This window comes from Musca autumnalis, unplaced genomic scaffold (assembly GCF_047663935.1).
Source record: "Musca autumnalis isolate F117 unplaced genomic scaffold, ASM4766393v1 scaffold_4, whole genome shotgun sequence".
Lineage (NCBI taxonomy): Eukaryota > Metazoa > Arthropoda > Insecta > Diptera > Muscidae > Musca > Musca autumnalis.
Window position 1 is genome coordinate 164527507 of NW_027411977.1, and position 15103 is coordinate 164542609.

Consider the following 15103-nt stretch of genomic DNA (forward strand, 5'->3'; position numbering starts at 1 on the left):
ACTGTTTGCATATTCTGTATATTTTTGCATATTTTTTGCATGTTTTTGATATGACCCAAAAATCGAATAATTGACCCTTAAAACGCCTAAAACCAAAAGTTGAGCCCAATCGGATAAGAAATAAAAAACATGCAAAAATCCGATGTCTATTTTTAAAGTATGTACATCTATATATATAAAAGAGCAGTGAGGTGAGTGACTGACTGATTCATCAACGCCTAGGCGAAATGGCTGAAGTTAGAAACTTGAAATTTTGAGCGTGGGGTGCTGTTGGTTTCTAGGGGTGAGAAGGCAGGGTTTTTGGAAATTAGAACTGGTAGGGTACGAAAAGTACTAAAAGGTACGATATACGGTACCTTTTGTATTAGGCAAACGGAAAGAGCTAGAATTCTGAAATTTGGAATGAGGGTCACTGATGGAGAGTTAGAAAACTACAAGCGTACGAAAATAACTAAAAGTTAATAAATTTGGTACCAATTGCATATTTTGAACGGAATCTTGAAAAGTGGCAAGGGAATCAAGGTTGGGAAGTGGTGTTGATATACGGAAATGGTTTTGGAAATTCGTACTTATGTGTACGAATAGTACTAAATTTGATACAATTTGGATTTAGGACAACGGATAGAACTGGAATCCTGAAATTTGGAACTATGATTATTGTAAGAGTGTTGATTGAGATATGGAGGGAGTTTTTGAAAATCGAACTCATTTTGAAATTTGGAATTAAGATTACTGTTAGAGTGTAGGGTTGAGATATGGAAGTAGTTTTGGAAATTCGTACTTATGTGTATGAAAAGTACCAAATTTCGTACAAATTGAATTTGGGTGAATGTATAGAGCTAGAATCTTGAAATTTGGAACTAACATTACTGTTAGAGTGTAGGGATGAGATATGGAGGTGGTTTTGGAAATTCGTACTTATGTGTACGAAAAGTACTAAATGTTAATGTTAATTCGAAAATTGGAACTAGGATTACAGTTTGTGACTGAGATATGGAGGCAGTTTTCGAAATTAGGACTTATTTGTGTGAACCGATAGGGCTGAAATGTGGAATTAATATTCACTGCTGAGATACTATGAGGATTCCTGCCCAATTACCTACCCTGGGAAGAAATTTCAGCCGGTATGGTGGAATAAAGACTTGGCTAATCTCCGCAAGGCAGCCAGAAAATCATATAATAAAGCCAGTAAATGTGCTCTCAGTACAGATTGGAATACCTATAGAGTTATATAAGTACAAGAGCGAAATTAAGAAGTCTAAACAGAGATCTTAGACCTGCTTCGCTGAGTCTATAGAAGGAGTTAATGAAGCTGCCAGGTTTCCTAAGGTTCTATCCAAGGACCCCAAACCCATGGGTAGCATCAAGCGGGAAAACGCCACGTAGACTAACTCTGGTTTAGAGACTCTTAATCTGTTGTCAGAAGTGCATTTTCCAGGCTATACTGACTTTGATTTCAGCAAACAGATCAAAATCAGGGTTGTACTGCACAGGACGAGCAACTGATAGATAGATTGACTAGCATCCCAAGACTTAAATGGGCGATAGACAGCTTTCAGCCTTATAAATCTACTGGACCGGATGGCATTATGCCGGCTATGCTGCAAAACGTGGCAGAATCGGTATTGGTAACATTAAAGGGGATATATAGGGTTTGTTTGTATCTGTCGTACATACCTAATTCATGGAAGGAGGTAACGGTGACTTATATCCCCAAGGCCGGGAAGCAAAGTCACACACTACCCAAAGACTACAGGCCTATTAGTCTTTCTTCCTTCTTCCTTAAAACCCTAGAAATATTACTTGTCTACGAAATTAGGGCTTTATTAGCCTTACATGAGGTGGTTGGATATATTGAGAGAAATATGGAGGGATCGAGCTTCACACTTGCAGTCTTCCTCGACATAGAGCTAGCTTTCAACAATGTGAAGCTTGAATCCATCCACCGCTCCTTGTTAGGTGGGTTGATGAGATGCTGAAAAGCAGAATCATGAACTCCCATCTAGGAGAGAGTTTCGTGAGGAAAACCGTTTGCAGGTGTACGCCACAGGTAGGAGTCCTATCACCCCTTCTTTGTGTCCTTGTAATAAACGAAATTCTTGTGTACTTCAACCAGCTAAGAACGAAGATGGCAGCTTATGCTGACAATGTTGTCATCCTCATTAGCGGCAAGTTCTTGCCTACCATATCAGACTTCATGCAACGTGCTTTAGAACAGCTGTCTCGCTGGGCTCGCGCCAATGGACTTGGAGTGAATCTAACTAAGACGGAACTCGTACTATACACCAAGAAGAGCAAACTTCCCGAATTCCGGCTACCAAACCTGGGCGGAGTTGCCTTAAGACTTTCTTCGGAAGCCAAATACCTCGGTGCGATCCTGAGGAGAGAGCAAAGAGGGGTCTTATGGCACATATATGCGTACACAAATGTATGTATTTGAAAACAGCTGATTATAATTTATTTGTATTAAATGAAAAATATTAAAAAATACCTTTATATATATAGAAAAGCGTATACTTAGGGTGATGACTTTTTTCTTTCATTCTTTCATTTCATAATTGAAAAAAAAAATATTTTTTTAAATCTATATGTGCGTCAACATTTTTTTATGTCAATGGAATAAACGTAATTTTAGTGATTAATAGACAAAACTTTATTCAGTCATAACGCTAGTATATACATACATATGAACATGCGTAATATAAATAAAAAAATATGAAGACAGAACTTACCATTGTAAAGTTTGTTTTCACAAAATGTTTTCAGCTGCGTTTGATCACACCAGTCTGTCTTATAGGCTGACACAGTTGCTTCTGATATGTTTTCGTTATTAATATTTACATTTGCTTTATTAATACATATTTTTTGATATTCAAAAGGTATGTTTTCAAGTTCATCACCGGCAGACCCATAACTTCGGAGAATATCCAAATTATTAACAAAATGTGTATTCGACGATATCACATTATCCGTAGTTGTAGGCGCATAGCTAATTGGTCGGTGATTAACTTCTAGATTACTAATTTTAGTGTTGTGCTTATTGTTTTTCTCCCCCTCAAGTAAAGAGTTTAATGTTGTTTCCTTGTAACAGTTTTTAATGCGACCTGTTCTATTTCTCTTCGAAGAACAACTTTTTTTGTATATTATGCAGCAAAGTGTTAATGTGCACATTATGAACACGAAGGAAGCACCGCAAATAATGCCAGTTATGTTCTCAACAGAGAAGTTTCTTATTTTCGTAGAAATTGAATTGGAATATAGTGGATCTCCGCAACTGGCTCCAGTTAAGTATGAAGGACATATACACCGAAAACTTCCCGCTTCATTTATGCACGTAGCACCGCTTCCACAAGGTTGATTTTCGCATTCGTCGACATCAATTTCACAGGTTGGTCCAGTAAAACCTCTGCACATACAATGGGGGACTCCATCTCCCTCTTCACACATACCACCGTTCTTGCAAGGATTTGGATTGCAAAAACGACCATATTCACAGCGTTTGCCGGATAGGTGAGATGGGCAGGTACATGAGTAGTTATTTTGTCCATGCATTTCACACAGACCACCATATAAACAAGGAATAGAAGCACATGGGTCTATATCTATTTCACAAAACTTTCCAGTATATCGTTCGGCACAAATACATTCAAAATCATTACCTAGATCATGACACATTCCTGAATTCAGACAGGGCTGCGATCCGCAAATGCCGAGATTCACTAATACCTTTGACGAATCGCAAAGGAATTCTACGTTGGTAAATCGTAAGGCTGCAACGGTATTGCCACTTGCCACAATATATAATGGTAATGCTTCGTGTCCTAATCTTATGTCAGCCATACAACCAATAAAACCTCGTTGAATGTCCTCATAGCCCACTATGGTGTGATGTGGTATTACTTTGGCTCCGATAAAAATGTCATTTTTCTGCAAATTTAATACAGAATTAATTCCAGGAGCACTAGCCTGCGATGAATGCTTGTTGTCAACCATCAATTTTGCTGTATTTAGGATGCGTTCGAGTTGTATAGAATGCCACTCGCCATCAGATATATTTATGCTTGTAACGACTACTGCACCTTCTCCCGAACCTAAGTCAAATCGGTATTGAACGGCTCCATTTACAATTTCAAGAATACTGTAGTCAATTTGTCCATTGGCGTAGACAAGTGTTCCCGATTGTTGGACTGTACGTATCTTGAGCGATAATGAAAAATGACTTTCAACAAGAATTCTAGCCGCTGATTTATTTATTTTATAGTGCGCGTAACTTTTTCCACTAAAAGAAACTGAAGTTTGTATGTTTGAACAGTTTTCGTAACGACATTTTAGGGATTGCATTTCGCAAAACTGGCCTGAAAATCCGGATGGGCAAATACATTGATAACCACTTATTGTATCAGCTGGCCAACACTGCTTCTGCGGCGGACAAGGGTCAGATGAGCATGCATTGACTGGTTCATCACAATGTTTGCCATCGAAACCCTGCTTGCAAGCGCAATTGTAGATCAAATTATATTTTGGAGTAACGTAACTGACCACATCTGTAAAGAATGTTTCTACTTTATCTTTATTGATAAATAACTGAGTTTTGCATTTCCCATGAACGCACATATTTACTGGACATTCATTTGACACTAAATCTTCAACAGGGAGATTAGAACGAATTTCAATTTCTTCTAGGTTATTTGATAATTTATATATTATCTCATCGGGAGAATAATAGCTTTCAGATGTGGGTACAATCATTTGCTTCTTAACAGCAAATGCTACATCTAATAAGTTTGAATGAGAATTCGTTAAAGCTGGCGATGATAAAACGTCGGTACTTGGTGTATTGTAGAGAGTAATGTTATTACGAACATACTTGGGACTCTTAATTTCACTGTGATGGAGGGCAATAATAAAAATGTCCTTTTGTCTACAACGTAAAATCTCACGCATAGTCCTGATAAATACCTTTCGATGGCTCAATATAAATTCTCTTGCTGTGAGTTTGCTAAATCTCATGATGACTGCATTTTTTATCATTTCACTTGTTATCATTTCAACGTTTATTTTCACAGTTGCGTATGAATTGAATTTTCCATCGGAGACACTGATGTTAATATGATACAAGCCTATATCCAAATTCTTTATAGCATACATATCGCCGGTGTCAGCCGATATGTTAAAGAGCTCTAAGGCAGAGTATGGATGTCCAAAATTTTCTTCTATTTTGTACGTAAATGTGTCATATTTGTCTTGATCGGATACAAATATCTTTCCCAGGTAACCGCCAGCAAAGTCATCTTCAAAAGAATTAATCGTTACTTCCAAGGGTGTTATAATTGGGGGATATTGACTTTCTTCTATTATTTTTACAGTTACCCATGTGTCGGAATAAAGCGGAGGTATTCCATTGTCAAAAACTCTTATTTGCAATATATAAAGATCACATATCCTATGGTTGAATCGAAATGCTGTTAATAAACTTCCGTCTTGTTCTAATCGAAAAAATCCTCCGTCGTTCCCGCTCTTAAAATCAAATGTATATGGGCTTGAGTTTGGGTACGCGTCCGCATCAGAAATTTCAAATGTTGTTACTACAAACCCCAAAGGTTTGTTCTCTTGCAACATAATAGTGTAATTCCCATTCTTGAAAACGGGAGTGTTATCATTTACGTCTAAAACGTCAATAAAAACCTGGACGAAACTGCAAAGACTTGGCAACCCTTTGTCACAGGCTCTCACCTCTAGAGTGTAAGACGGAATATCTTCTCTGTCCAGATTATTATTGACATATATATGGCCAGAGGAGACATCAATAGAAAACTGTTTCAAACGATCGCCTCTCTCAATATTATACTGTACAATTCCATATTGGCCACTGTCACTGTCCGTTGCAACAACTTGTATAATTTGTTCCCCTTTTCTGGCCTGTTCGCTAACCTTAACGCGATAAAGGTTTTGAGTGAAATGTGGTGTATTGTCGTTAACATCCATAACTGTGATGTTCACGAAAGCTTGACTACTTAATGGTGGTATGCCGCCATCAATTGCTTGCACATTTAAGAAAAACGACTTGGTTTTTTCGTAGTCAATTTCAGCGTTAAGATATATTGTTCCGCTTTTTGGGTCGATTTTAAATTTTTGCTGCTCATTTCCACCAACGATATAATAGGATATCTCAGCATTAACACCGATATCTTTTGACGTTGCGTATACTTGTATTACTTCTGTTTGTATTGTCATATTTTCGAACAGATATGCCTTATATTGTTTGAGTTGAAATTCTGGCGGGTTATCGTTAATATCGAGAACATTGATGAATACTTTTTCTGTGGAAGATAGCCTTGGGCGGCCATTATCTTCAGCTTTTATTGTTACATTAAAAAGAGAAATATATTCCCGGTCTAATAACTTTTTAAGCTTTATTATACCGCTAGAAGGATTGATTTCAAAGTATTCGGTTTCGTCTAAAAATGAATATGATATCCTTCTATTTGGACCAAAATCTTTATCGATTGCATGCATTTTTGTTAAAATCGTACCTAACTGTGCATCTTCTGGTATACTCAGTATATACTGATCCATAGAAAAAGTTGGCCGGTTATCATTTACATCACTAACTGTGACGATAACTTCACAAACACATTCTTGCAATAGTTCCTTTCCATCCTGCACATGAACTTGTAAAGAATATTTTGACAGGGTCTCTCGATCTATAGGCTTGGCAACTCGAAGATCTCCTTGATCTTTATCGACGTAAAAGTCCTCTGAATTGTTTCCAGTAACATAAAACCTTATTCTACTATTCTCAGCATCGTCAAAATCGACCGCATTGATTTTTACTATTGAAGCGCCCATTTGAACTGATTCTGGAATTGTTATTTCATACTTTGGTGTTATGCATATAGGGAAGTTGTCGTTTATATCAAGAACATTTATTGAGATATTGGTATATGAAACAAACTTTCCATCTGTCGCAGCTATACTAAGGTTATATGAAGAAATTGATTCTCTATCGAGTTCTTTAGACACAAAGAGTTCACCGTTATTTGCAACTTGAAATTGCGATTTAGTGTCACCAGAGACAATGAAATATTGTAAATTATTCTTTTCCACGTCTAAATCGGTTACAAATAGCTGATTTAGTACAACGCCTGGTAATGCGTTTTCAGGCACAGAAAGTATCTGATTGTTTTGTTTGAACAATGGTGGATTATCATTATAATCTTTTACTGTTATCGATACCGGAATTTTAGATATTTGTTTCGTCTGACCATTATCGCTTGCCAAGACATTAAAATAATATTCCGATTGCAATTCTCTGTCTAAAGAAGCAAGTTGAGTTATCCATCCCGAGTGAATATCTATTTCAAACATTTTGTTATATTCCTCCTCTTCCAGGTAATATCTAATATCGCCATTGGGTCCTTCATCTGCGTCGTAGGCCGTTATTTTCAAAATTGATAATCCTTTTTCGTTATTTTCCGGAACTTCCATGTTATAAACCAAGTTTGAAAATTTTGGGAAATTATCGTTATCGTCTTGTATGTTGAAATAAATGTCTGTGTAAGCATATAAAATAGGTTGTGTGGCTGTTTCCATCATAGCGGTTATGTGTTCTAATGCAGATAACTCCCTGTCTAAAGATTGTAGCAAAATAACATCTCCATTTTCGGTTACTGTGAATTTTGATGATTCAGAAGCTAGAGAGAATTTAACTGAAAAATTTGCTGTCACTTTAAGCTTGGCCAATATAGATCCAGGTGGAAAGGTTTCATCGACATTAATATTCATTATCGGTTTTTCGAATGATGGAATTGTTAAATTCGAGGAAACCACTTGCACTGACACTGGTATTAAGTTGCTCTTCTTTTCTGGGTAACCGTTATCAGAAACGCGTACAAAAAATTGTATTAACTCATTAGTCATATTTTTCAAAGAATTCGATACAACTAGTTCTCCGTTCGTTCTAAGACTTATACTGTTTATCCAAGTGCTACTATCCGTTATATTTTCCATTGAATAATTAAGCAGTGCATTTCGTCCATAATCCACATCAATAGCTGAAATCTGTAATAAAAATAAAATAAATAATTTTTGTAACCAAAGGTAAATGTGATGTCATACATTGTTGAAAATATTAAGTTTTTTTTTTCTTTTTTGAAGAAGGTAATAACTAGCCGATGGGTTCGTATAATAAAACGCAGGTTTATTGTTGATAGAAAAGTTTAAAAAGAGAGTCTATTTAAACACGACTTGTTGCTTGGAAAGTAAAATACAGAGAGGACGAATAAGTTCATAAAAAGGATGTACAAAATATGCAGGACGAGTTGCATCAAAGTGCATTAAAGAGTTGCCAGATTTTCATATAGCAACACCTCCTCTAAAATCTGACACGAAGTTTGTAAGACCCAACATCTCAGAACATTTTATGTGCTTCTCCTTTGTCCTTTGTCAGCTGCCATATTTTCCGTTCCTTATTATTAGAATTGAACATAACCATAATTTACATTCACGCGCAGGAAATGATGACGTAAATCAATATGTTTGGATCGACCATGACACGCATCAGTCTTCGCCAATTTCAAAGCACCTTTGTTGTCGCAGTAGAGCGTAACCTTCTTTTTCGCACTATTCCACAAATCGTCCTCAAGTTGATAGAGTCACTCAGCTTCTTGGCTGGCTGTGGACATAGCCATAAACTCTGGCTTGGTAGTTGACAGTTCCCGCTTACTACATCATCTTACGAGTATTGGACCTTTCTGCATGAAAGCGTAACCTGTACAAGAGCGTCTATCCGTAATATCACTAGCATAATCCGCATCGCAAAATTCATATATATTAAAATTTCCGTTCTTTGGATACGTAAATTTAACATCCATTGCACCTTTGAGGTATCTAAAAATCCGTTTCACTGCTGTCCAATGTGAATTATAGAAATTGTTCTTGAACTTGCTCACATCATAAGCTATGTATATCTGGGCGCGTTCCTTGTACTAGGTAAAGTAAACTGCCTATAGCTTCTTGGTATGGTATATTGTCAAATCGATGAATATTTAATGGATGATTTCTTAATTTCATGTTAATATCAAAAGGTGTGCCTACCGGCTTACGAGGGCGGTTCGGAAACTTCTTAGCCTATCAATGAAATAGAATAGTTAGGTTTTCAAAAATATTTTTATTTTTCAATATAATCTCCTGAAACTTCAATACACTTAGTCCAACGCTTTTCTAGCAAATCTATCCCTTGGTTAAAATAGTTTTCCTCAAGGTCTTCAAAATAGTGGTTTACAACTGTAATTGCATCTTCATTTGCCAGCAAGGATTTTTTTTTAGATTTGGGAACAAGTAAAAGTCACTGGGAACTAAATCAGGAGAATAAGGTGGGTGGTCAAGCAACTCGTACTTTAATTCGTTGATTTTAGCCATTGTTAAAACACTCTTGTGCGCTGGTGCGTTGCCCCCAAACCCTTCGTCCAGAAATTCTTCTTTAATCCATCATTCACATTTGCTTTCAGACTATTGTTATTCGAAAAATTAAGAAGATCATCTAAGTAAACGGCGATGAAAAACATATTTGATCCGCTCACAAAATAAACACAGTGATCAAGTTTTGACTGCTGAAGACCCATTCTTTTAAGAATGTTTCTCATTTTCTTATTCCACTCTCGACTTTCCTGCTTCAGACCGTAGATCGCCTTATTTAATTTACAAAGTTTGCCAACTTTTTTGTCTCCAATTCCCTCAGAAGGTTCCATAAAAATTTCTTCAGACAAATCGCCTTGCAGAAATGCGATGACTGCATCCATATGTTCGATATTAAAATCGAAATGAGCAGCAATTCATATTAAATACCTTAACGAAGTATGTCTCAGTATAATCAATACCTGGTTTTTGGGAACGGCCTTTCACCACCAATCGGGCTTTGTATCGTAGGACGTCTCCATTTTCACCACGCTTGGGTTTAAAACCCCATTTGTGTTTGTTTACTTTTGCTCCATTAGGTAATTTGACCATAATCCACGTTTTATTATCCATCAACGATTTATATTCATCTTTCATAGCACGGTTCCAATGTGCTGCGCTTTCACTATTCAAAGCCTTCTGGACTGTTAAGAGATCTGCTGAATTATTCACTTGAACTGAATATAAGCGGTAATCAGGCCTATTAACTGGTTTCCGAGTCGTTGTTGGTCGACGAACGCTATTATTTGTTACCAGAGTATAATTATGTCCACTTGTATCATCTTCAGGTTCATAATAATCGGACGAACTATCGCTGTGACATTAACCAATTAATTTTGATATCACCTGCACCATGCAATTTTCTTTTTTGCTCTTGTGTCCAATTTAACATCCATTCCAGTAGCCGTATAATTACCTTCAACAGTGTCCCACAACTCCTCATGCGTGGTTTTCTCGAGGTAATAATTTTTCCACAAACATTTTTTTGTAATTGTCTTCTTCAAAATATTATCAGAAACTCTTTTGACGGTTTATGTACTTCCTAAAAATGACGACCTGAAACGCAGATTTATTGTTGATAGAAAATTATAAACAGAGATTTTATTTAAACACGACTTGTTGCTTGGAAAGCAGAACACAGAAGGGACGAATAAGTTGAAAAAGGGATACACAATATTTGTATGACGAGTTGCATAAAAGAGCATTAATGAGTTGTCAGAATTTAATATACCAACACGAGCTTATAAAATGCTTTATTTTTCAGCTAACATTGCCACCAATAAACATTGTGGGGATCTCTACATACACAGAAATTAAGAACATTTTAGTATTGGCAAAAATAAAAAAACCCACCATTGTCCCATTAAATAACAATATTTGGAAGAATAATACAAAAGACTCTGACGGCTATAAGTCTCTTTTTGAATACCTAAATCAAACTAAAATCGAATGGTATACTTATGAAAATAAGATTAATAGACCACATAAAGTTATGGTTCGTGGGATTCACCACACATGCCCTATTGAAGACCACATAGAAGACCTCAAAACACAAGGCTTCCATCCTATAGACGCTACGAACATTGTCAGAAAAGAGAAAACTTATGATGGTTATAATTACAGAAAACTACCCTTGTTTAGAATTACTTTCTCAAAGGAAAATGACATAAAATTATATACATATAAGATAGAATTTATTAAACAATTGAAGGTAAAATCAATAGAGCCGTTAAAACGTACGACTAATGTGCTGGTAAACATCTAACTAATGATTGTGACAAAAAATTGTGGAATTACAAAAAATGTGTAAATTGCCACGGAAACCATACAGCTAACTACAGAGGATGTGATGTAGCAAAAGACCTACAAAAAATTGGGGAAAATGCACGAGCAACCTCAAATTATGCATATAATGTAATCATTGAGTTGACAGTATACGGGAAAAAGCACCAAAATCAACGGCCAAGATGCCCAGAAATACTAATTCAAGCCAACAACGTCTCCCAAAAGAATCATATGCCTCTGTATCTAATAAACAACAAAACGATATACTCTCAGAATTACTTAAAAGTATTGAGAAAATAAATCAAAGACTTGATATACAAAATGAACTAAATATAAAATTAATTGATAATCTAAATCGCATTTCATAAATATGCCGTTTATTCGCATTGCAACAGGGAACTGTAATGGTCTTCTAAAACACCTCAATGAAATTGAAGTCTTCCCACACATAGAAAAAATCGACATTTTATTAATCTCTGAAAGTCATCTTACAAATTCTTCTTTTGCCGTTATCAAAGGCTACAAAATATACAACTCTGTCCATCCTTCGCCAAGAGCTCGTGGAGGAGCATCTGTAGTAATCAAAGACACCCTATAACACGCTGAAGATCTCAAAATAGAAACTAATATTTTCGAAATTGCTGCAGTAGAAGTTAAATTTAAAACTAATAATGCTTTCAAAATAGCTGCGATATACTCTGCACCCAGACATTCAATTAAAGAAAATGAATATACTGAGATGCTCAAAAGTCTAGGAAATCACTTTATATTAGGAGGCGGCTTCAACGTAAAAAACAAATTATGGGGCTCTAGACCAGGGTCGCCCATCTGTATACTGTGGGCGCCCACTGAGTTATTTTGCTTTTGCCATTCTCCCTCATTCAAAGTATTCGTGAGCAAAACACGACTGATAAACATCATGTGGTTGTTGATTTTTCACCTATACATAAACACTTGCTTCAGTTTGATGGTATTCTGTTGGGCGACGCTGCTCTAGACTCACTAGTCCAAAGGGCTATGAACTGTTCAAATCGTTAAGAGGAAACGCATGCCATGTCATTTCTGGCAATGAACCTACATACTGGCCGTCAAACGCAGAGTTAATACCTAATCTAATCTTTATAGTCAAAAACATAAATCATGCATAAATTTCGACAACTATTAAGTCTATCATCAGATCATTCGCCACTTATAATGACTGTGGTGACAGGATAATTGAAAATCCAACGCAAGCAAGATTGACATCATTCAAAACAAATTGGAACTTATTCAGATATCTTCTAGATCAGAAAGTTACTCTGAACTTCTCTCTAAGGTCTAAATCTAAAATAGATAATGAATTAGAACAATTCACTCAGGCTATTCAACAGTCTTGTTGGGAAAGCACACCAGCTAATCAATCACAATTTATAAACTCCAAATCTTACCCAAATATTGTCACAGATCTCATATCTACCAAACGTAACGCTAGAAGAATATGGCAGAAAAACCGAACGAGAGAAAATAAAAGACGTCTTAACCAATTAACGAACGAGTTAAAGCGCTTAATAAAAGATATAGAAAATAGAAATATGGAAGATTACTTAAGCAATTTATCATCAAATAAAGAAAACAATTACAGTCTCTGGAAAACGACAAAACATTTGAATCAAGTAAAGCAAAAAATGCCACCTTTGAAAAACGATGAAGGCAGTTGGATCAGAACCTACAAAGATAAAGCAGAGCTCTTTTTGACATATGCGACAAGAGATGAAAATATCGAAAATATTCATAACCCCGATTCTTTTAATATCGAAAAAGTAGCTATTGGCGAACTAAAAAAATTAATCAAAAAGGATATATCAAATAAAAAATCCACTGGATATGATCTTATTACAGAAAAAATCATCAAAAAAATTTCGGAAAAAGCTATGCGAAAGTTATTGTACACAATTAATGCGTGCTTCAAATTTAAATATGTACCTCTTCAATTGAAATATAGAGAAATAAACGTAGTTTCAAAAACACAAAATGAGTTGAAGTCATACCGGCCAATATCTTTGCTTCCAATTTTGTCAAAAATATTGGAAAAACTTTTTGCGTCCAGACTAAAAAAATCGCCGAACGCAAACACTTAATTCCTCCACACCAATATGGTTTTAGAGAACAGCACTCTACCATAGAACAAGTTCACAGAATTGTTAACACCGCTGAAAAAGCTTTAGAGAAAAAAGAAATCTGCTTTGCAGTCTTTTTGGATGTAAGTCAAGCTTTCGATAAAGCCTGGCACGAAGGTATCCTTTACAAATTGCAAAAAAATTACCACAACAATTTTTTTGAAATCTTAAGATCATATTTAGAATATTGCTACTTCAGAGTTAGAATTGAATCGGAATACTCTTTGTTTAAATTAATAAAAGCTGGTGTGCCCCAAGGTAGTGTACTTGGGCCACTATTATACTTTATCTTTACCCACGATATGCCAACAACGTCAGATACAACTATGGCAACATTTGCAGATGACACTGCCATACTTGCATGCACTAAAACAAAAGAAATAGCGTCAAATAAACTCCAGAATGCACTTACCAGCGTCGTAACCTGGACTAAAATTTGGAGAATAAAATTAAAGGAAGCCAAGCCGACACATATGACTTTCACAAATAAGCACAATATACGTCCTTCACATATATTCATAAACAATATTACAGTACCATTCGCCAACACAGCCAAATATTTAAGCTTGACTCTGGATATAAAAATAAAGTGGAAAGAGCATGTTAAGAAAAAAGTTGGATTTTTAAAACTACATCAAATGTATGTTTAGGGAGGTTTTTAAGCAGAATATATATTGTATATTTATGGTAATATTCAAAAATGTTTTACAATCGTTGAAGTTAAGGTTCAACATTTAATAAGTCGCGAACTGTCAATATATTTTATACAATATGAATATAATTTGTGTTTTAGTTTATTCGACATTTTTATTGTTAATAAAAGAAGTGTGTTTCCGAGCTTGAGGTCTAGGGATAAGTTCATAGCTGGCACAGTGGAACGAACTCGTAAATTCCTGAAACATAACCAGGACGTAATAATACTTAATGCCGACAAAGGGATCGTTACTGTAGCTATGCATAAGAATGATTATCAAGAGGAATGTCAAACATATTAACAGATATCATGACATATCAACGGATCAACAAAGATCCCATGACGAATTTGCAAAAGAAAAATAATGAAATCGTAGAAGAACTATTTAAACAAAAATTTATATCAGCAATGTAAAGAAAAAGATTGAAAACTGACGTAGCAACAGCTCCGAAAATATATGGATTACCCAAGATACACAAAGATGGATACCCACTTAACCGATTTGTTCGTCAATAAATTCCCCATCAATAGAACTGTGCAAATACATTGTAAACATTTTGAAAAACTTGACGAAAAACTCTATCTATAATATAAAAGATGCTGTGCAATTTAGGGATAAGATTAAAAACTTGACGATTAATAACGACGAAAAGATGGTTTCCTTCGATGTAGTCTCACTATTTCCAAGCATACCAGTAGATTTAGGATTAAAGATAATTGAAGACAGGTGGGAAGAAATTCAACGATTTACGGATATACCGAAGTCAATGTTCCTAAACATAGTAAAATTTTGCATAAAAAATAGATACTTCAAGTATCAGGATAAAGTATATAAACAAAAAGTAGGATTACCAATGGGTTCACCGGCATCCCCAATAATTGCAGATTTGGTTATGGAAACCCTACTCGATGATTGTCTAAGTAAACTGCCCCATAAACCAAAAATCTTGACAAAATACGTAGACGACTTATTTGTTATAATCGAGAAAGATTCCATAGACAAAACCTTAAC

General features: G+C 35.6%; 1 protein-coding gene across 7 annotated transcripts in view; it reads right to left on the reverse strand.

Moving 5' to 3' along the window:
• kug (FAT atypical cadherin kugelei) overlaps window positions 1-15103 on the reverse strand; it is a 651494-nt gene that overhangs the window by 139166 nt on the left and 497225 nt on the right. For all 7 annotated transcript variants that reach the window (XM_073986279.1, XM_073986278.1, XM_073986280.1 and 4 more), the window contains one exon: window positions 2733-8061. In XM_073986279.1, coding sequence (XP_073842380.1) covers window positions 2733-8061 — 5329 coding nt within the window. The remainder of the gene's footprint in view (window positions 1-2732; window positions 8062-15103) is intronic.